General features: G+C 31.4%; 3 protein-coding genes across 4 annotated transcripts; 2 read left to right on the top strand and 1 right to left on the bottom strand.

Annotated features, from left to right (window-relative positions):
* Positions 1 to 4,702: 4,702 nt before the first annotated feature.
* On the top strand, positions 4,703 to 5,227 carry LOC126687559 (putative disease resistance protein RGA1). Its single transcript, XM_056106323.1, has 2 exons — positions 4,703 to 4,999; positions 5,042 to 5,227. Exons 1-2 carry the CDS (start codon positions 4,703 to 4,705, stop codon positions 5,225 to 5,227), a joined length of 483 nt encoding a protein of 160 aa, XP_055962298.1.
* A 21-nt stretch (positions 5,228 to 5,248) lies between these two features.
* LOC126653438 (putative disease resistance protein RGA3) lies at positions 5,249 to 8,440 on the top strand. The gene has a single exon (XM_050347334.2). It carries the CDS (start codon positions 5,287 to 5,289, stop codon positions 6,985 to 6,987), a length of 1,701 nt encoding a protein of 566 aa, XP_050203291.1. The 5' UTR covers positions 5,249 to 5,286; the 3' UTR covers positions 6,988 to 8,440.
* Positions 8,441 to 11,339: 2,899 nt separating this feature from the next.
* LOC126653437 (zinc finger protein ZOP1) lies at positions 11,340 to 14,575 on the bottom strand. 2 transcript variants are annotated; one of them, XR_007632236.2, is made up of 7 exons: positions 14,406 to 14,575; positions 14,123 to 14,323; positions 13,730 to 13,820; positions 12,804 to 12,899; positions 12,314 to 12,691; positions 11,595 to 11,738; positions 11,340 to 11,518 (listed from the first exon to the last, which is right to left on the bottom strand). XR_007632236.2 is itself a non-coding variant. In XM_050347333.2 (6 exons), the coding sequence occupies exons 1-5, from the start codon at positions 14,412 to 14,414 to the stop codon at positions 12,348 to 12,350; spliced, it is 741 nt and encodes a 246-aa protein (XP_050203290.1). In that variant the 5' UTR covers positions 14,415 to 14,575; the 3' UTR covers positions 11,340 to 11,738; positions 12,314 to 12,347. The 2 variants fall into 2 exon arrangements, 1 of the variants encoding a protein (XP_050203290.1); XM_050347333.2 differs by having other exon boundaries at positions 11,340 to 11,738.
* Between the last annotated feature and the right edge of the window lie 8,010 nt (positions 14,576 to 22,585).

Here is a 22,585-nt window from a genome sequence, read left to right as displayed (position 1 = left end):
AAAATAAAAATTGATAGCTGGCATTATCAAGTTTCAAAATTCATATTTTAATTGTAAATCACGCTAAAGTCGTTATTTAACTTGTAATTAACCATTTATTAAAAGTTTAAGAGGTTATTTTTGCAATTTTGTTTATCACATATAGAAATGTTGTAACTTACTGATAGAAATTTAATTGTTTAGACATTAGAGCATTCATAATCCAGTGTTATTTTTTATACAAAATCTAAAATGAAAAAGTAGCAAAATATATATATAACTAGGTCGATGCCCGCGCGTTGCGCGGGTGTTATTGAATAATTTTTATTTTTTTTATATAAGATGTATATTTAAAATAATTTTTAAAGTTTTTATATAACTAAATTTGTAATGATTGCCAATTTTTTAATTTATATTAAATGAAACTATTTAATACTCCCTCCGTCCCGTTTAAGAAGGGACATATCCCATTTTTAATTGTCCCATCTAATAAGGTCATATCGTGTTTTCTGTGCCAATTTATATTGAACTTCCACTTTTATCCCTTTAGTTATTTCAATATGCATTAAATGCAATGCAATTTACAATATATCTATTCTATTATTAGGAAAAACTATACTAATTAATAGGGGTAGACATGACAAAATGAAATATTGTCTTATTTTATTAATCTTTGTGCAAAACTCATTTGTCCCTTCTTAAACGGGACGGAGGGAGTATATAATATAAAACAAAGTTTCTTATTTGTTAATATAATATAGTTAAATTTAGATATTAAATTTAAAAAAATCAAATCTCATAATTTATAAATAGTATTAATACAACGTAACTCTTCAAAATTTATAAGAATAAAATTATTTAAATTGTTTTAATTTAAAATTTATTCAACAAATTTAAATTTAAATTTTTGAAATAAGTTTTGTTTCATAACTTGTAATATTAATTATATATCAGAGATCTTAAAACTTTATAATTTAAAAAAATTAATTCTACACTATAATTTTTCAGATCTTAAAGCCATTGAACTTTTTTTTTTATACAGGATAAGGAGGCAAAAGCCTAAAAAACCTACAAAACAACAGCTCTACTATAAGAGACTCAATGCATATCATGCGTGAGCCACGGTAACACACTCGTAAGAGGATTATCGTGAGTGATAAACTGAATTGATCTATCGTCACTGAACGAAGCTAGGTGATTTGCAACGAAGTTCGCTTCTCTATGGATATGAGAAATCTGAACCTCCCAATCCCAACGAATAATAGCACGAATAGAAGCAAGAATACCGGAATAATTCCCTGCAACTGAGCCATCTTTAATCTTTTCGACAACGTTCAAGTTATCAACCTCCAGAAACAGTCTTCGAATGCCCAAACGCCAAGCCAATTGAAGGTCGTGCAAAACCCCTCTAAATTCAGAACCTAAAACATAATCCTCTCCTATCGTCATAGAGAAGCCGCTAATCCAAATACCCAAATCATTACGAATCAAACCTCCCGCTTTAGCTACACCGGTAGACTGATTGTAGGCACCATCTGTATTTAGCTTGAAACGACGAGTCCAACTAACTGAGACATTATGCTTCATCCTACTGTTCTTGATAATTGTCAAGTTCTTCACAGCAGCCATCCGGATATACCCAACTTGCTGCATAATCTCGTTCACAATCTGATTTATCGGAGTAGAAATATTAGCGATGACTTCCTGGTTACGCCAATTCCAAATCCTCCAAACAGCGACTCCGAACACACACTTCCAAGAATTCTGCTCTTCACCAACTTTGCCACCTGCTAGATTTAAAACCAGCCAATCATTATAGTTAAGATTAAAAAATTGTTGTTTCAAATCATTAGGAATAAGCCTGCTCCAAATCTGATGGGCAAACAAACAGTTCAGAAGGACATGAATCACATCTTCTTCCTCCAAAAAACATCTCTGGCATAATGAATCCGAGCAGAGATGTCTTCTTTTTCTTTCGGCATTAGTTAAAATCATGGAATGCATAGCAAGCCACAGGAAATGACAAATTCTCTCTGGTCCTTCCCAGTTCCAAACGAGCTTCCACCGGTCTTCAGAAACATGTAAATCCTCCCTAACCAAATGATCATATGCAGTCTTCGTCGAGAAACAGCCTGAAGATGATAGATCCCAGTAAATAAAATCCTGACCATTCTCAAGCCATTGAACTTTTAAAATTCAATAAGTTTTAGCTTTCATATTTCACAACTTATAAATATTAATATTAATTATTAAAAAAACTTAATAACATCATAAATCAAATTAAAAAAAATAGCATTTGAAAATTTATGGTAAAAGCACTTGTCAAAAATTCCCATGATCATTAAAAAAATTACTTATATAAGTTTAAATATTATTTAACTATATTAAATAATTAAAAGAAAAACTATATTTTATAACATATAGTAACAGATACAGGGTTCTATTCTTAAAATGTCAAGATATAATAGTACATTTTAAATATATTGATTGTATATTTAATATTGATAATAGACAAAACATACCAAAGACCCAATAGACAAACTCAAAAATCGTAGCTCCTATCTCCACTGGTATCTCTCATTCTGCAGCAACCATTCATCACCTGCATAACCTGCCTAACAACATCAACCAGACAACTCCTCAAATTACAGTTTCTCTCTACATGACAGTGTCTTCACTCAGTGCTCTAGCAGCAAGCTCATATGCAACTTGATTTCCATTTCCAAGGACATGATGCCATCTAATTAAGGTCCTAGAAATCATTTTCAAAATTTCTGATTTCATCAAGGATTTCCTTTCATCTCCGAGATGCACTGAGAATTACTTCGGATTGCATTAATCATTTGCAGACAATCGCTTTCCAAAATAACTTGAGGGAAGTCACCATCCTAAACTGCTATACCAACACCATTGCCTCCCTTCTTCTCTGTCAACATGAGCACCTCCTCCTGTCATTTTATTCCTAGAGATTAAGACATTTTCAGCTTCGTTAATTAGATGTAAGACCAACAAACTTCATAATAGTAGAAATATTTCAAGAAGGTATTAAAATCACTTTGTTGGAAAGATTATACTACCATTTCTTTTTTTACCAAGTCGACACATACATAATAATTTGTATTATTAATGACCTTTAATTGTGATGAAACTTGTCAAAAGGACATTTAGAAAATGATGAAATTTGTATTATTAATGACTTTCAGTTGTGATTTCAAATTTGATTCTTATTGTGATTAAGTATAGGCTATTGTTTGTTTGCAACAATGAGATATCCTCTCAAATCAACATGACAGCAAGCACATTATTTCCTATGAGGCGGTGTCATAGAAGTGTAATGTTATAATAAAAACATGACATATAAATTGAACATAATTAATTAGGCAAGTACTGTAAAACTAAAATCTCTAATCAAAAAGGTAATCACTTTGAAACTTGACTGCATTCAGCCAAATGACACTCTAATAAACCAAAACAACCAATAAATTACATTGATTAGGTAAAATATATCTTACTGCACATATTAGCAAAGGGGCATCCTGTTAATTCAAATGCATGTTGAAATGGTAAAACTAAAAAGCATTACTATGAACAAAGTTATGTTAATAGAAAAAAAATGCGTTGTTTGAGCCAACAACTCTTATTTTCTTCTAAAGCAATAGAGATTTGCACTTTAATTGGATTACATTTACATGTATGTTAGTCAATTTTCGGGTAAGAGTCATTTAATCGAACATCTTATGTGCATAACAACTTGAGTATAATAATTCAAATACATTGCAACATCAGCACAACACAAATTTTAAAGATTAAAAATTAAATAGTCTGACCTGAGTTTCCAAGATTCAGAGTTTCTGTAAACATGTCAGTTTCTTTGACATTCCAATTAGATTGAAGATGGGGTTATTGGATAATGGAGCTGAAGATGAGTTATATACTGCTTCCGATTTCATTGACGAAGCTCAGGAGTTTAACGTTTGAGGCGTTTCTTTATGGGAGAAGCGTTTCTTTGGAGGAAGAAGATGTGATTCAGAAATAAATGATCAATTTGCTGGAGAAGCGTTTCTTTTCAAATGAAGAGACAACGTTTTGAAATTGAACAGTTTTAAGAGTCCATGTGTCTGAATTACAGGACTCCACTTGTCGTATTTGTATTGAATATTATGTGAGAGCTCAGAATTATAGTATGTATAGATTTTTTAATCAATAGATTATATAAGAATTTTTTTAAAAAAATTATATTGGTGTATGATTTATTATTAAAAAAAATTAATCAATCGAGTCGAGATCGTAAAAATATAAAGAGAGCACAAAGTTAACATGAATATTTTGAGAAAAATTAAAATAATAAATGTAAATTGTAAAAAAAATATAACTATTAATAAATTTTGATTGGTTTAAATGTAGCACAAGTTTGACTTAAAATACAACATTTGAGTCTGAATATTAAGGTCCATGCTAAATTCAGATTTTAGCATTGCATTTAGGAGTTTAACGTTTCTGTTTAGCATTTTGCATCCCTCATTTATGGGAAGATACTGCCGTCCTAAATAGCTTTGTAAGTATCATTTCTTTTTCTATTCTCTATTTAGCTGATACAGACGTTCTCTACATAAATAAATTGTTAATAAAGATTATAGAACATATAATACGGGGAGGGATGAAGAGAATTAGCTCAAACACATCCAATTTCTATCTTAAATGTATATTTGTATCTGTTGTGACCATGGCAGAATCGCTTGTTTTCGAAGTCTTAGCGAAACTCTCGTCCCTCATTTATGAGGAAGTGAGTCTGTTGAAGGGTGTCCGAGGAGAACTTGAGAAGCTTCGAAGCAATCTTCGAGCCATCCAGGCTGTGCTTTCTGATGCGGAAAACAGGCAATGGAAGGAGGCTGTCGTCAAGCTATGGTTGGATAAGCTTAAAGATGTATCCTACGACATTGATGATGTGCTAGACGAATGGAGCACTGCAATTCTCAAAGGAGAGATGAACGAAAAATCAGATAAGCGATCTTCCTCGCAAGTATTTTCTCTGTTGCCAACCTGTTGCTTTTCTTGCTATCAGATTCCTTTTCGTTATGAAATTGCCGATAAGATAACAAAAATAAATGTAAGACTAGATGTTATTGCCTGTGGAAAAGACAGGTATAGCTTTAACCAACTCGTCGTTAACAAGGAACAACTAGTTGAGCAACGAATCACCACCTCTGTTGTTAATAGTACAGAGGTGAAGAGAAACAGAAAATTGTAGACAAGTTGCTAGGTGAGAGTAGCGAAACATTAACCCTCCGCATCATCTCCTTAGTGGGGATGGGAGGCATTGGAAAAACAACTTTGGCAAAATTAGTTTACAATGATGATGATGTAAAAAACCATTTCGACACGAGAATATGGGTGTGTGTCTCAAATCTCTTTGATGAGATTAGAGTTGCCAAGGCGATACTTGAATCTCTTACGCATGCCAATCCGAATCTAGTTGAACTGCAAAGCATACTGGAGCAGATACAACAATCCATTAGTGGGAAAAAGTTTTTACTTGTTTTAGATGATGTGTGGACCGAAGATCGTAGTAAGTGGGAGCAATTGAAATGTTCTCTTCTATCTGGGTCGACAGGAAGCAGGATTCTGACAACCACACGCAAGGAGAATGTTGCAAAGATAGTAGGGTGCATTGAATCTGACATATTCCCAATAGGACATTTGTCTGTAGAGGAATGTTGGTCATTGTTTAGCCAGATTGTCTTTGCTGAATGTACTAGCAAAAACAGTGAACAAATAGAAGGAATCTGTAGGGAGATTGTTGCAAAATGCAAAGGCTTGCCTCTTGCTATAAGGATGCTAGGATATCTATGCTCTGGAAAATCCAGAACAGAGTTGCAGAGTATCTTAGAAAGTGAGGTATGGGAACTAGAAGAGGCTGAAGTTGATCTGTTCCCCCATCTATTGTTGAGCTATTATGATTTGCCTTCTGCATTAAAACGATGTTTTTCATACTGTGCGATCTTTCCAAAAGACTACAGCATAAGTAAACATAAACTGATCGAGTCATGGATGGCTCTCGGGTATCTCAGGGCAACATCAAGGGAAGACATGGAGAAAGTAGGAGAAAAGTACTTCCAGAAATTAGCAATGTGCTCCCTCTTCCAGGATTACATAGAGGATAGAGATGATGGGAGCATAACATTTTGTCATATGCATGATATAGTCCATGATTTCGCCCTTTACATTTCAAAGAAGGAATGTTTTGTCATGGAGGATATTGGTTCTGAAGGGACAAAGATGAAATCCTTACCCAAAGAAGCATGTTATTCGAGACTTATGGTTGCAGATGATGCTCCACTGCTGAATATTTTGAGTGGTTTGAAGAGACTGCACAGTCTCACTGTTCAGGGTAGACCCAGCACAACCATTTCTGTGGTGCAGCTAACTTATATGTTGGAAAAACTAAATCTTTTGAGATTTTTAGACCTGAGCAATTGTAATATTACAGAAATCCCATCTGCCATATGTAAATTAGTACACTTGAAGAAACTAGATTTGTCTTTTAACGGCTTGAAAAATATGCTTGAAACAGTATGCGAGTTAGTTAACTTGCAAACCTTAAATATCTCTTGTGGTGGTGATGGTTTTGCTAAGCTACCAAATGGTATAGGAAAACTACTCCACTTAAGACATCTGCACAATAGCCCAAATGTAGTACTTCCTAAAGGAGTTGGAAGCTTAACTTGCCTTCGAACATTAGATGATGTTTGCCTTGGCTATGGTGGCCAAGATTTTTCTCTTGCGGATCTTGAAAACTTGAACCATCTTCAAGGAAAGCTTAGTATCAAGGGGTTGAATGGTGATGTAGATGTAGTTGCTGCTAAGCAAGCAAAATTGAAGACAAAGGCTCGAATCATTTATGCCGTACTAGGTTTTGAAGGAGAAAAAACAGAATTAAGGAATCATCATGACAAAGGAATAATAGAAGAATTGGAGCCATCTCCAAATTTAGAACATTTATTTTTATAGGGCTACCAAGGCTTGGAGTTTCCAAGTTGGATGATGTCATTATGTAATCTGAAGAAGCTTGATCTGTATTCTTGTTATAACTGTGAGCATTTGCCTTCACTAGGAAAGCTTCCATCCCTTGAATCCCTCTACTTGTCCGGGTTACTTGCTGTGAAAACGGTTGGTTTGGAATTTTTGGGAATGGAACCACACATTGACAATGAGTCAGCTGCATCAACATGCTCGAATGTTGCATTTCCCAAGCTAGCTCTACTAAGCTTCTGGGAAATGACGGGTTGAGAAGAATGGGACGATGGAATTAATGGAGACACCGATGAAGATTCTTCCAGTAGTATCGTAATGCCATCTCTTCGGTATTTATCTTTCGTTGAGTGCCATAGCTTGCAGTCAATGCCAACCCACATTCTCGGAAGGGTCAGGCGAAGGGAATTTCAACTGAGAATCAAGCGTTGTACATTTCTAAAATTACGTTACCAACATGATTTTTCTGACCTACCTAATGTCAGTCTATGGTGAATGCATGCATATGATGCCGAGGCTGATCAAGCCATAGGTAATCTCTCTCTAATTCTGTTTTATATTGGAGAAAAAAAATACAAGAATTCACTTGTGATCTTTTGCTTTGTTTCACATCTTTTTGTTAACTTGCAAACTTTCTGGAATAATTTATGGTAACTTCATGTAATATTAGTTATGGAAGTGATAATGAAAATTTGTCATGCTCGTAATTTGAAGATTTCACATTCCTGAGCAGGCCTCTCAACTTGCTTGGTAATTCTTCCAACTTGAAACATTACACACTACACAGTAATAAAACTAGCTAGAATAGAAAATTTCCATCTGAACTGTATAAACTGATCATGGTATAGGTTGAGAATTCTAGGCACACAAAAATTCAGAGGATTTAGCAGATAAATAATAATGCATTAAAGCAATAAAACTTGTCCTTGTCCTTCTCTGAAGGTTCATAACATAGTTTTTGGTAGTATATAAGATCCAGTTTGAGCAGTTCAGTCACAATAAAAACATGGATTAGCTTCATTCATAGCACTAGCTAGTTTAGGCATAGCTTTATGCAGTACAAACTTATGAAACTGCAACCAAATTAGCCTTTGTACTTTCTGACCAGGCCTCACAACTTGCTTTTCCCTTCTGTTAGATTTCAAGGAGAGAATGATTTAGTTAAAGAAAAACTGTGATTTTAATTAAAATAGGAGAAAAACTGTTACTTAAACTTTTTTTTTAATTTCGTAGAGTGATAGTAATTTACTTACTCTATTTTATTTTACTCGGAAAGTAGTATTTACTCTTTGTGTCGCCAAATCAGACTACAGTCTCCTCCTCCGTCGTCATGCTACTGGTTTTGCCGGCCAGATATGCGAGGAGCTATTATCTTGCTGGACACCAAAATACATAATGACAGGCGCGGACAAAATGACTAATCGATAAATAAATTCTTCTATTGGTCGATTTAATTCATAATTTGTCAATTTGTCATTTCTTTTCTATTTCATCAAAGGTTGTTTGATAAAAATGATAGACTTTTAGTTAATGGTTGCTTAATCTTTTTAAATATAAGCATTGGTTTTATGATGCATTAATTATTAGGAAGGAAGTTCAATATGATTTCTCAATTCTGTCCAAACTCACACAGGTATGCCGCAGAATTGTGTGCCTTTTCAGTTTTGCAATTGATAGTTTAGTAGATACCAGGATGTAGATTTCTAATTGCCAAATTTTAAATTGATTCCAAAAATTACTTGGATAAACGATTAATTATTTATGAGAAAATTATCACTTACGGTATATGAATTCTTTTTCTCTCGCAACGCGATATCTACATTGTGATTGATAGCTAAAAAATACCTAAACTATATAATTTTCTAATAGTAAAGTATTTCTTTTTATAATATTATAAAGGATGAAACAAGTGATTTCTGATTAAAAAGTAAAAAATCACCCTATTCAAACTATGAAAATAGTATTTGTGTAAAAATTATAGAGAAAAAGAAGAGCTTTTAGAAAGAGAATTTTAATTTATTTTTTTGAATAGGCAGGATATAAGATATTGGAAGAAATTAAACAAAATTCCCTTAACAAAGCTAAATTATTTAACTTCCTCCAACTCTCACATACAACCTACGCATTCATTTCTGGAACTAATCCTTCTTGAAAAAATTACCTGTTAACTCGAGCAGCAAATGAACATGTTGGATATGAGATATTGGAGGAAATTAAACAGAAAACGCATCAAACCGAATGCTAATTTTGTTTAATTTCCTCCAATCCTCACATTCAACTTAGACAAAAAATGTAACTGTAATCGAGTAACTGTAAAAAATTGAAGATGAAATATTGGAGGAAACTAAACAGAAAGCAAAATGAAATGCCAAATTGTTTAATTCCCTCCAACTTTCACATACAACATCTACAAGGGAGCTCATTATTTTACTGTGCAGTCTACACCAACTAAAGCAGTAACCTGAGTATTTATAGGCAGTTTCAAGGATAACAATGAAAAGAAATTGTAAAAATAAAATCTGATTTGTTAGTTACAAATGTGAGGACCACATGAAGGTACAAATTACAAATCACAATTGGCATGTTCATGCAGTTTCAAATACTAATTCAACAGTCAACAATTCAGATTTATGAAACTGAGTGTACAGAATTCAAAGATACATATAACAATTTTGTACTAAATATTGGTAAATTTTTTACATTTTATTTGAATGTATGAGGGATTGAGCTTAAAGAAAATCTAACAATACTCACCCTTAACTCTCAATCATAAATGTTAGTTATGTTGTCACTTACAAATTATATTGGCTTTTGAAAATAAAAACAATTTACTTTTTGTCGATTTTCTTTTAACATTCTTTCAGTATAAACAGATTTTGTTTTAAATCTAAATCGGATAATTTATAGGCTTCTTTCATAAGCTACTCTTTTTAAATATCATAAATCACGTCTAGATAAGAATTATCAATCTTTAAACATTAATATGATAATGAACATATAACACTTTATGCTTCTGCAAAGTTTCGAGCTATGAAGAAGGATCCTCGACATTTCGCCATATAGACTACATGGTAATTTATATAACTGCTATGTTGGTAATCTCTGTATTTTTGTTTAAAAGAGTTGTTTGCCTCTCTAAAATCATTATTATAATTATCATTGGCAATTTACTTTTTTGTTATCTGTTAATTGTTTACCATAATGTCAATGTCAGCTACCAATAGAACTTTAAGATTTAGGTTTTTTTAGACTATTTCTTATATAATCTTCTAACTACATATTTAGTTATTTAAAAATGAATATCCATATCCATCATCATAGCACCAGCCTTGAGATCTAATGAAAAAAAAAACCATAGTATCGTTTGGCACATAGTTAATTTGTAATAATATATTTTAGAAACAAAATTATTCGGGCTTTAAGTATATATAATTCATTATTTACATACATAAACCTACCATTTGTGAGGTATATTTTCAGCATTCAAGCAAATGTAAGAGGATGAGATATAATTCTTATGTGAATAAAATTAATTTAATTAAATGAATTAAACTATAAATTAAAATATAATGATAAACATTTAAACTAGTTAAATCATCAACATTTTACAAGTTTTGCATAAGCTCGGGCTACATATTTGCAAGAAACTTCTGGTTTCTACAAAACATGATCAATCCACAAATAATGATTTAAAATAATGTTGAGATATCTGCTCTTCAAGTAGGAAAAAGACAAAAAAAACTTGAAAAACAAAACCTCCTATTACACAAAATATTATTGCTTTTGACTTCAGACACAATTTAAATATATTTAATTAATTCTAATTAACTCATATAATTTGATTCAATTTAATTTTATATTCTTAAAAATGAATGAATGCTATTAGAAGATTGATATTAATTGACACCCAAAGAATAAAACAATAACTAATAAAGTTTAGATTCATTTAGGTGAACGGGTAATTTAAGTAATCTCAAAATTCAATAGTTAACGACTTATCTGAACAGATTAAACATTTTTTTCCATGCCATACAGAGCAAGCTCCGCAGATCGAAAATCTATGAAACTAATGAAGCTGATGCAGAAACAAAATCTTACTAGCTTCAAGCAAAAAGCATATTTCATGGGTTTCATTACATAATTCTGTAGATTTTAATACGGCGAGAAACAAAAGATATAATATATGAATCTAGTAATAACATCAAATATATCGAAAAGAAAGTTACCTGCTTCTATCTCTTCTTTATTAGTCATCATAACTCATTGCTTAATTTCCATGTGGATAGTGCATAACCTACAGAAACTATATGAACCAGGAAATAATAGAGAAATAGTCAGTTAAATAGCTCATTGTATTGGCCTTGCATTTCTTGAATAGCGGTCATGAATGAAGTAAGAGTTTAATAGTACATCACAAATACAAAGCAACTCGCCATGTTCAGTATCTGTTTCCAATAAGACTTGCATCTCAACTACAAATAGTTGCGCAATGCTCGAACCCCACTATTTTCTGGAATAAAATGGTTATAAAAGATCATGAAATTTCTGTCAATATAAATAAACTTCATAACAACCCATTCCCTCACCATTTTTCCCCCCAAATTTATCTGTCAGCGAGATTGACGAGGATATAAGACACTGGGTTAGGGCCCAACACTTTTGGACTGTTTCCACATGCAGGTTGAGAATACAGTCGCCATTTGCTATCTTCTGTCAGATAACTTCTGTATCTGCATAAAAGAGATGCAAATGCAGTTAGAAAATGAACAACTGAAGCTTATAGACTGTCTAGCGTTTTGAATCATTACATAGACATGCTTTACAATTACCCTAACAATGACCTACCAACTAAGGACTTGTAAGCACAGACGTTTTAAAATAAGCATTTCAGTATCGTATACCAGATAAGATAGTTATCCATAGTTTGTCAAATGCACAATACTCATAGTCATAGTGAATTGCATACTCTTGATCTGTACCAATGCAAAGTGCAAGCATAAAGTTAGAAGAAAAAGCTTCCTTAAACTGTAAAAGTAAACTTTAAATTCTTACAATCAATCCACATCTATAATTAATTTAATTTAATGTCAGCTTATTTAAGCAGGGTTTTTGTAAAACTATAGTTTTTGTTCACAGTTGTGCATCTAACATATATCAATGTATCTACTCATGAAAGAAACAAATTTACAATTGATACATATGACCACTCACCAGTATCAAATCCCTCTATCCAAGAACCAAAATATAATGTATCATCTAAACTTGTAATAAAATTAACAAGTGCATACTCAATGGAAAAGCTTACCCCTTATATAATGAAGATATTTAGGTCTTTAAAATCAGTGTTTGTAAAGGCCAAGCAAACTTTTTTCCCTTTTCTCAACTCTCTTTTTGGCAGCCTCCCTTGCTTTAAGTGCAGCTTTTTCTTCTTCAGATATAACCTTCGGCTTCTGATCCTGCCTCTTTCTCTTGTTCACAGCAACTGCTGAAGTAGCAGCACCTTTAAAAGTTCTCAAAGGGTGAAAAGCACCTGAAACCTTTGGACCGGGTGCAGGCCCATTTTGAGCAGCATTTTTTATTTCCTTAGCTGAACCTCCAGCTGACATTGAGATGGGCTTTTTTGAATTGGATTCTGACAAGATCTGAACTGAAGCATACGCCTCTTCTTGTGTCACCCACTTGCCTATTGCATAACTTATTAGGTCAACAAACCATAAACAACATAGCACAGATGTCTCAGACGAGAGGATAAAGATAGACTAAAGTAAAACAATTTCAGTTGTATGACTTCATACCTATGGAATCAGAATAATAAAAGCCTGATTTTGAATCATAATGCAATCCATTATTTCGATTGTAGTAATACCCTGATGATTGGTCATGCTCCCATTCTGTCATCATTTAAAGCTGTATCAGTTTGAACAGTGAAACAATCAAACAAGAAGAATCTAACTGGATAACGCCCATCAAAAAAATTATGGCATAGCAGTCCATGGTAATAAAAAACAAAGTACAGCAGGAAAAAATAAAAGGGAGAGCAGCACAAAAGTATGGATTACAAATCATGTCCTTAGAGATCACTAGGCCAGCGGTTCAGTGAGTTAGCACGTCAACAAAACTAAGAAGAAATTTGTATTAAATTTACTGGCAGAAACAGATCAAACATGAAACCATAAAACAACAATAACCTAAATTTGAATTTCACCTAGTCTTAACCACTAATTACACTGTTGTTGACAATTTGGATCGCTTGTTGCCACATTTTCCCAACTAGCTAAGTTTGCAATGCATTTCTCAAGTTAAAACCTACAACTTAAATAAACTTTATCAAAGGCTGTAATCTCTGTATAATGATTCTACTGTGAGTTTAATTACTTAAATTTTACCAAAGCATTAATTATTACAGAGGTCTTTATTCACTCATCCAAAGTGATTATAAAGGATCAGTTAGCTTGTATAAAACAATGATAGCTGAGTATTCTAGATCAATATGCAAGCCAGAACTCATTACTAATGTCCCAGCACCAAATTAACAATTCAATTGGCTCCTCATTTTCATAATTTCCTTAATCAAAATTTAATCGTACCAAGACCCAAGATAGTTCAACTAACCACAACAGAGAAATACTGGAAAAAAAAATTCTATGTTCTGCAAGCATTTGCACCAATACTGGAAAAAAAAATATAGAATTTGTTTGAAACAGCTGAAACATATACTTACCCTCTTGACCATCCTCTTGAAAATCTAATGCATGTGCACTACTGGCCTCCTCAATATTCGCTACATCTTTCTGATAGCTACGCTTAGCTTTCTGCAATGCAATTTTGAGTAAGAGAAAATAATCAGATACTGCCAAAAGCATAATTAGCTTCATCAAAATTTATGTGTTGAATGTTCTATACTTATTCATTAAGGTGATTTCATATAAACATATATTATCTAATATTTTCTAGATATTTGCTCCTCACTGCACTCGGGCGAGCGCGATTTTTGCGCCTTCCGCCTCGAGTGATCTATGGCTATCTCGCCTCGAGTGCACCTAAAGCTAACTACCATGCATAATTCATAGCTTCATCAAAATTTAATTAGTACCCAACAATCTAAGCAACTTACAGCTTCAATTTGTTCAAAAGCATGAGCTGCTTCCTTCTGCTGCTTCTCCTTAGCAGCATTATCTTTTCGCATAACAGCGAGCTTTTTGGTAACGCTCTCTTTATGGCGTACGCCAAGTTCATGGTTTCTAATACTAGAAGGATTGTTTGATATATAAATCTTGCAAAAATCACACCATTTATTGCCTTGACTCACCCAATACTGCAATCACAAAACAAACGCCATCAATTTAAATTAAACTCTAAGGTCAAAATTGAAAATTGAAAAATTGGGATTAGCGTACCTCAGTCATGGCTAAAAGAATCAGTGTTGGTGAAGATGATCGACGTTTTGAATCGGAGACTTTGGATGGTAAATCGACAGAATGTTAGATTGTTGTGAATTAAAACCCTAAAAGGGTTCGTCTTTTGTTAATTTAGTCGTCGTTTTAGGACTCTACAGTTTACTTTCTCTGTCGTCTTTGCTTGGGCTAAAAGGGTTAGAGCCGTGCCTCGGTCGGTTTGGTTTACAAACCAAAATCGTTTAGTTTTTTGTTTAAAGGAAAATCGAATCAAAATAAGAGGAAAGTTTAGTTTGGTTTAGTCGGTAACCGATATGTAATACAGCTGGTAAGAAATTAGTTCTATACATATGACCCGCTATTAAAAAAAGAATTACAATAGCTAAATGATGGTCGGTCAGTCTCCCTAGTCACTAGACCCAAACTTCCAAAAAAAAAATTCCGTATATTTTAACCAATTTAAAGTGAAAATGGGGTTACTCTTTCAGCAAAACTGGGATAAAATTGAGTCGAAAGATTTTAATTTAAAATAAATTTATGAGGAAGTGGTATTTTTTAGGGTCCACTCAATGTGTAAAAACTGGTTAACTGGTAAAAATACATGTACTTGATGCTCTGTCCAAAAAAAAGACCCAAGTCCTAATAGCCCCATTATATGGTGATTCAACATAGATTCTACATCTTGGATCCAAGCCAATTTTGGAATATCCTTATGATAATGGAACCAACCAACAAAAAGCATAAGGGCTGCAAAAATCAATGCATCAACTGCGGTACAATATAGTTGTAATTCACTAGTTATTCCAAATGTTCTCCAAATCGCTCACATCTCCATTCAATATTTCTTGGCTCACTATTGGCCAAGCTACTTGGGCATCGGTCCAATATGAATAGAATCACTTAGTTATACTTCATAATTTGAAAAACGAGCACCATGAAAAACGGCTCGATACTTTATACCGGTTTGATCCAAAAAGTTGAATAGGATTTCATTAAACTGAACTAAAACATTAATCTGGAGGTTAAGAAATTCAGGCGAGACTAATATTTAAACTATTTCTACTCCTAAGTTAACCAATCACGGGAATTGGAAATAGAAAAGCACAGGGCTTTAAATTGGTTTTTCTTTGATAATTTATGATGTTTTTTTATTAATGAAAAATATGATCTATTTATAGGGACAAACCCCCCCAACAATAGAGAAAATAAATCAATTAGGACTGAACAACTAAAGAAAACCTATTCTAGTAAGACACAAAGTCTTTATTTTAATTTATCCTAAATACTAACTAATAAATCCATACTATATATAAAAGCACGGATTGGGGGGGACAAGCAAATTTACCGAATAATCTTTTTCAGTTTATTAATAAATAAAGGTTTTATAGTCATTAACTAATTAGTTATTTAATTTATCACTATTGTAATTAAAGTCCTAATTAAAATAGGTAACTAAATTATCTACAATTTAGTTTTTAGTATGTAAAAATTAACTAAATTGTCTCCAAATTAGTAGGAATACCTATTTTTAATTTAATTGAACTACAAAATTAAAATATTGTATTTGATCAACATATTATTATTTAAATTTCTATTTTATTATTTTTAAAGATATTATTAATAAAATTAAGTTTTTTTTTTAGGAAAATAAAATTAAGTTAATTATGGATATTATAAAACCAAAAGAAGAATAAATTCAGTATGGAAAGAAATTTAATAATCGAATATATTATATTTACTTTTACAAATTTTTTTAACTAATTTAATATTAATTATAAATAAAAAATTGATATAATTATAATAAATTTATTAATATGTTCATTGACGAGTTACGTTACGAGCCACGTGCATAGCACGTAATGCGAAACTAGTAATAAAAAAAAGGTAGATAAATGGCTCTCGGGCTCAAATACCCGAATTAGCCCATATGAGCTCTTTTTAGCGAATCGAAATCGACGTATCAATCAGACTGCTTTTTTTTTTGGGTTTCTGATTAGAGTCCTGTAAAGAGATTTTTAAGGACTTATTCCCACTTTGGTAAGTCTGCTTTGTTGCTCTGCCCTCATACCCATGATTCATTCTTTCCCTAAAGAGATTGGATACTGACTTGCTAGCACTTTTGATCGCCATTAAATTAAATAATGAGTTCATCCTATTCACTGAACCCACTTTAAGGACATAATCAAATCTTTAAATTTTTTTTAACCGCGATAGATAGATACGATATATAATTAAAATCATATAAAAAAGAAAACAGTGCTAATAAAAACCAATTAAACTGATGCCTGCTGAATTTGGTATAGCACTGACGCTTTAGTTGATTGTGCCCATTGATGCGCCAGGACATTGGCTTTGCGTGGTGCGCATTGGAAAGTTGTCGAGTTGAAGGATTGTTGAAGATGCCAAATGTCATCGCAAATGCCCTTACAGAATATTATAGAACAATTTTGTGCTATAATATTTGAGGTTACTTAAAGTTCATCACCTTCAAAAATGACATTTTTCCAGCCATTCATCATAGCCCAGTTCATTGCTTTTCTTAATGCCAAAAATTCTAAGATTCCCGGATCTGAAATATGTCTAAATGTTGCTGAGAATTTGTGAATCCGAGTTTGTGTGCCATTCGTAGCCACAACACCAATACAACCAAGTTAATACTTGGTATTAACAGCCGCATCATAATTTAGCTTGTAAAAACCTGGTGGGATGGTGAAATTTATTCCGCCAGTGTTTTGAATGTGTGAACTCCGATCATGCTTGCTGTTGTCGAGATGGATTGCTTCAAGAAATTCTCCTTGACCTGTGATGTTTTACTTAGTCACAACACAATTTCAGTGGCCGATCTTTGCGATTATTTATCAAAAATATTATGAAGGGCCAAGGTTATGAAATCAGTATGTGACAATAAAGGGCGAATGAAAAGTAGGTTGCAAATGTGGTTATTTATCTCCTCCTCGGCTACTTGGTTTAGACTCTTGACTCTAAGGTCGACAGTCATTGTCCCGGCGGGAGGTACGTTGGTCCTCTTTTACAGCTATACCCTGAGTTATTGCCCTTTGCCATAATCACCTCAAAGTTTGAGTTTGAATCGCCTAACAACACATTTCTTACTTCAAATTTTTATCACATGTAATAAATCAATCTATAATCAGCAACAGACTGAAAAAGTGAATCCGATGTTCATACATTTATTTTGAGCGATTAGATTTTGTAATTGTTTATAAATCTGAGCGGTTAGATTGTTTATATGAGCTCTTTTTTGGGTCGGTATAAACAAATATATATTACACTATTTCTGTCGGTTCGATTTGTGACTATTATTTAGAACATAAACGGAAGCCAAATCGAAATCTTCAGAATTGAACAAAATATAAATTTTTAGTTCAGTTTAGTTTGAGTTTTTGGTTTCGGCCGGTTTTTACATACTCTTCTGTTAATGAAAAATATGATCTATTTATTGGGACAAACCCCTCAATAATAGAGAAAATAAAGTCAACTAGAACTGAACAAGTAAAAAAAACCTATTCTAGTAAAACACAGTTTTTATTAAAACTTATCTTTAAAACTAACTAATTGGGCTCAAAAACCCGAATTAGCTCATATGAGCTCTTTTTTAGGCCGGTATAAACAAATATATATTACACTATTTTTGTCGGTTCGATTTGTGACTATTATTTAGAACATAAATGGAAGTCAAATCGAAAATGAACAAAGGATCATTTTACCTCCTGAACTTGGCACAAATTATCAAAAACGTCCAAATTAGCAAATTAGGGTCACTTTTACCCTGAATTTGTCAAATTTGGTACAAAAACACCCCTCCCCACTCTCACTTAAGAGAGTGGGATACACTCTCCGGTTTTAATAGTGGTTTTGTATTCTGAAGTGATTTTTTGATGTTAAAGAGTGTAAAATGGTCCTAATTTTTGTTTAATATTTTAATTTAATACCAAATAATTTAAAAAATACAATTTAATCCACTTAATTTTCAATTATCTATTTTTTTTTTAAATAAATTATTATTTTTTTTAAAATTTCTGTTCTCAGGCAAGGAGCTCCTCGCCTGAGAACGAGGAGCTGCTGCTCCGGTGGAGGAGCATCAGCTCCTTCAAGAACAGTGGACCTGTTCTTGTTTCAAGAACAGATCCTCGGATTTGTTCTTGATTCAAGAACAGACCTGCGAATCTGTTCTTGATTCAAGAACAGGCCGGTCCGGCGAGGTGGAGGGAGCTTCTCCTCGCCGGAAATCAAAAAAAAAAATTGATTTGTTTTGAAAATGTTTTAAAAAGCCCCTGTATTAATTAGTGTTAAATTATGATTAATTAGTGTTTAATTATGATTAATTAGAGTTTAATTAGAGTAAATTATGATATTTATAAAACTCACTCTCCAATTAAGGTGCCACGTCAGCATAGGGAGGTTTTTAATACGGTTTTGACAAGTTCGGGGTAAAAGTGATCCGGTTTTGCTAATTTGGACGTTTTTGATACTTTGTGCCAAGTTGAGGGGGTAAAGTGATCCTTCGTTCAATCGAAAATCTTCAGAATTGAACAAAATATAAATTTTTAGTTCAGTTTAGTTTGATTTTTCGGTTTCGGCCGGTTTTTACACTTTTCCTTTTTATGTTTAATAATCGCAAATTCTTAGTAAAAAACCTTAATTTTATTTAATTTGACAGTTTTGCCTTCTTTAAAATAAATATTTGTTAATGAAATTAATAATAATAATAATAATAATATACATAGTATAAAACTTGACCCAAAATATTATACGTTGAGTGTTTTTAGGCTCAGTTTATTAAGACTCCCTTCACATAATTTCATAAAAGCTAGTGAAAAATAATAGTAATAACTAGTCGTATACCCGCGCAATTGCGCGGAATCAATAAAATAACAATAGTTTTTCATAATATTTTTATCGTTATACATTTTTATATTAGATTTACAATAGTAAATTTGTACAGCTAGATTGATAAAGGAATAAATTTATATAGTAATAATATTTTTTTGAATTGTACAACAAAAAATACAACAATAACTTACAAAATTATTTTGAAATGCAATAAAATCAATAGGTTGTACGTCTGTTGGTTTGGTCATTAAACCAAATTAACCGTACTCGAATTTCTCCAAATTCTAATAACCTTAATTATAATATTTAATCAAATCATAACCAAACTGAAATAATTATTTGGTTTGATCGGTTATTTTAATTAACCGAATAACCAAATATTTTATTAGTACTAATTATTAAAATGTAAAAATAAATTTATTTATTTCGGTGTTACATTTTTAATTATATAGAAATTTAGAGGGCAAATTCACATCGAAGTCCTATAAAAATACCTTAAATTATTTTAAAAATATGAATATAACATCATGTGTATATATGAAATTCCAAATTAACCAAACCAAGTAAATTAATCAATTTTTTTCAAAATTATTGACCATAACCAAACCGAATTAATAAAAAAACCAAACCAAATCAAAATTTTACTTTGGTTTAATTGGTTAATTCGAGTATACCTAAATATTGCACACTCTTATCCCCTGTCCTATGAAAATACCTTAAACATTTACTATAAGAATTAAAGAAAAAATGCCTTATTCCTAGAACTGAGAAACAAATAAAGCTAAAGTGAACTATCTTGAGTTTATACTTGCCTTTATCATTTTTCAAAAAGAAATGCCCAACATAAACTGTTGCCTGGTTGCATCGTTTGGTATTACATTGCAAAACGAATTTATTAGATTGCTCATATTTTATCATGAAAATTCCTCCTATCATAAAGAAAAAGTAGATAAGTAGATATGATGCATTAGTATGTCTAAAACTCTGCCATACAAAAATTATACATAAATTAAAAATAAATAATAATTCAACCAAAGACTTGACTGCGATTTAACTTTACAAATCAAAATCACCTATTTTGAGAACCACATCAGCTTCCTGGATTAAGCTACTAAGTAAATTAACAAACAATTGTATAAAAAAATTGGGACGTGAATTAAAAATAATACGGTAAGTTGTATTTATAAAATTGGGAATTTAAGGGAATGCTTCTTTTGATGAGAATCAATGAGAAAATTCCGTTGGTATAAAAATAAAATAAGGGTAATATAATATGTGATAATCCGCAAAAGATATCGACAAACTGGAAACCGAAGAGACATAATAAGCTAAAGGAATGCCTATAAAATTATATTAAACAGAATAAGAATTAATCTTTGAATTGTCTTATCTATTTTTAATAATTTCTATATGTTAAAACAAATTGAACCCACAGCTACTTGTATCCAAACATTTGTCTGGATCATCTATCTAGCCAAAAATTACAAAAGGAACTTGAGAATTCATATTTTTTGAATAAATATGTCAATTATAAAGGAAGTACAAATTTGATCAAAGCATAAAGATCGTCAATTTGAAGTAAATCAAATTCTTCTTTAAAGAGACATTCTAATTAAAATTAAAAAGAAAAACATCTATCATAATTTAAAAATTTAAACAACACAATTGTGATAAAATCAAGAAAAAAGATAGTACCTGAATATCATCTTATTTTGCTGATCGGAGTTAGCTTCTATGAATCTAGGACAAAGAATGACGAAGAAAATGAGCTTTAACGTCCAGTTTTGTTGTTGTTAAATTAAAGTTTTTGTTGTTGTTGAATTAACGAATGAGAAAAGATAGTTTTTGGTAGAACAAAGAATGGTGAATGCCAAACAAATGAATAAAAAAATAGTTAGTTTTTTAGTAGGAATCAATATCTATGGATTAAAAGAGTTATAGAATTTAACAAAAACTCATTTAAATTATATGTGTGTTAATTTAATAAGTGAATTAAAATAATTATAAAATTTAATTAAAATAAGTATTTTGAAAAAAATGGGAACTAATAGGAACGCTCTATTTGGTGAGAATGAATGAGAGGGCTTCGTTGGTCCTCTCAATTATATAATATATAGATAGATAGATAATAATTTATCCAGCGACTCAGCGAGAATTAATAGAAAAACTCAATAATTTGAATCTAATTGGTTTTTACTCTCTCTATTTGCAATATTTATTCATGTTAAAATGTCCTTTTCTTTTTATTGATCTTGTAAGTAACATATAATTTCACTCTATGAATATTATAAATAAAAATAAAAATATTTTTTGAAAATATTTATGTTTATTAAATTTTAATTAAATAAATGTTGCACACATTAGTAAGTCTAAATTTGAAATTTATTAAAAGATAAAATTAAAACAAATTGTTTAATATAGAATTTAATAATTGGTTATCACAATTGTTATTGCCATGTGTCACACGATAAATGAATGATTTATATTTCTATATAACTAATTTAGTTCACACAGTATTTTTTATAAAAATATAGAATTAAAATAAATAGTTTAGAAAACATGAAAATTCATAGTAATGCTCTATTTGGGGGTTATTAGCCAAAATGGTACCCAACCATTATACTTTGTATTAAGATAATATCCAACTTTTAATTTGTATCTTTTTGATGCCATAATTTATATTGTTTGTCTCATATCAGTTCTTTTATAAAATTCGGCCCTTTTTAATGACGTGTCACCTATAATAAAAAAAATTATATATTCGTTTCATATTAAATGACAAATCAAATAAACTAACAACTATCAACCCAATAATATAAATTATGGTGAATCTAATGTGTCAATCTGATGTGAAAAAGAAAAATTCTTTTCCGGCTGTTAGGTTATTAAAAGTTGTCGGATTTGTAAAAAACTGATCTGAAACAAATAATAGAAGTTATGGTACCAAAAAGATACAAATTAAAATTTCGATAACCATTTTGATAAAAGATATATAAAGGTTGGATACCATTTTGGATAATAACTCCCTCTATTTTTTTCCAATAACTCCATCTATTTGGTGAGATTAATAAAAATCACTTTAATAGAAATTAATAAAAAAAACATAATTATTCTGTCAAATATATAAATAAAAAATAAATATAAATATTTCATTTCGTATAATAAATTAGTTTTGCAAGTTATGGACCTACTTGGCAACTTGCTCGTATAGAGCCAAGAAGCAAAAAAGATGAAAAAGAAAAACAATGGAACGAAGTAATGTCCAAAAGTAAACAACCACTTAAATTGCTGGGGTCCGAAAATGCAAAGTAATGAGAAATAAAGAGTTAACG

Source organism: Mercurialis annua, linkage group LG6 (assembly GCF_937616625.2).
Source record: "Mercurialis annua linkage group LG6, ddMerAnnu1.2, whole genome shotgun sequence".
NCBI classification, from domain to species: Eukaryota; Viridiplantae; Streptophyta; class Magnoliopsida; order Malpighiales; family Euphorbiaceae; genus Mercurialis; species Mercurialis annua.
The sequence above is the reverse complement of the archived record's forward strand: the minus strand, read 5'-3'. Positions and strand labels throughout refer to the sequence as shown.

Bases quoted from the DNA above. Each gene is read 5' to 3' on its own strand.
- LOC126687559 (XM_056106323.1), top strand. From the start codon at position 4,703: ATGGCAGAATCGCTTGTTTTCGAAGTCTTAGCGAAACTCTCGTCCCTC. The intron at 5,000-5,041 runs GTATTTTCTCTG...TCTTGCTATCAG, and splicing joins ATAAGCGATCTTCCTCGCAA to ATTCCTTTTCGTTATGAAAT.
- LOC126653438 (XM_050347334.2), top strand. From the start codon at position 5,287: ATGGGAGGCATTGGAAAAACAACTTTGGCAAAATTAGTTTACAATGAT.
- LOC126653437 (XM_050347333.2), bottom strand. The intron at 13,821-14,122 runs GTAAGTTGCTTA...ATTGCATTGCAG, and splicing joins CTTTTGAACAAATTGAAGCT to AAAGCTAAGCGTAGCTATCA. The intron at 12,692-12,803 runs GTATGAAGTCAT...GTTATGCAATAG, and splicing joins TTATTATTCTGATTCCATAG to GCAAGTGGGTGACACAAGAA.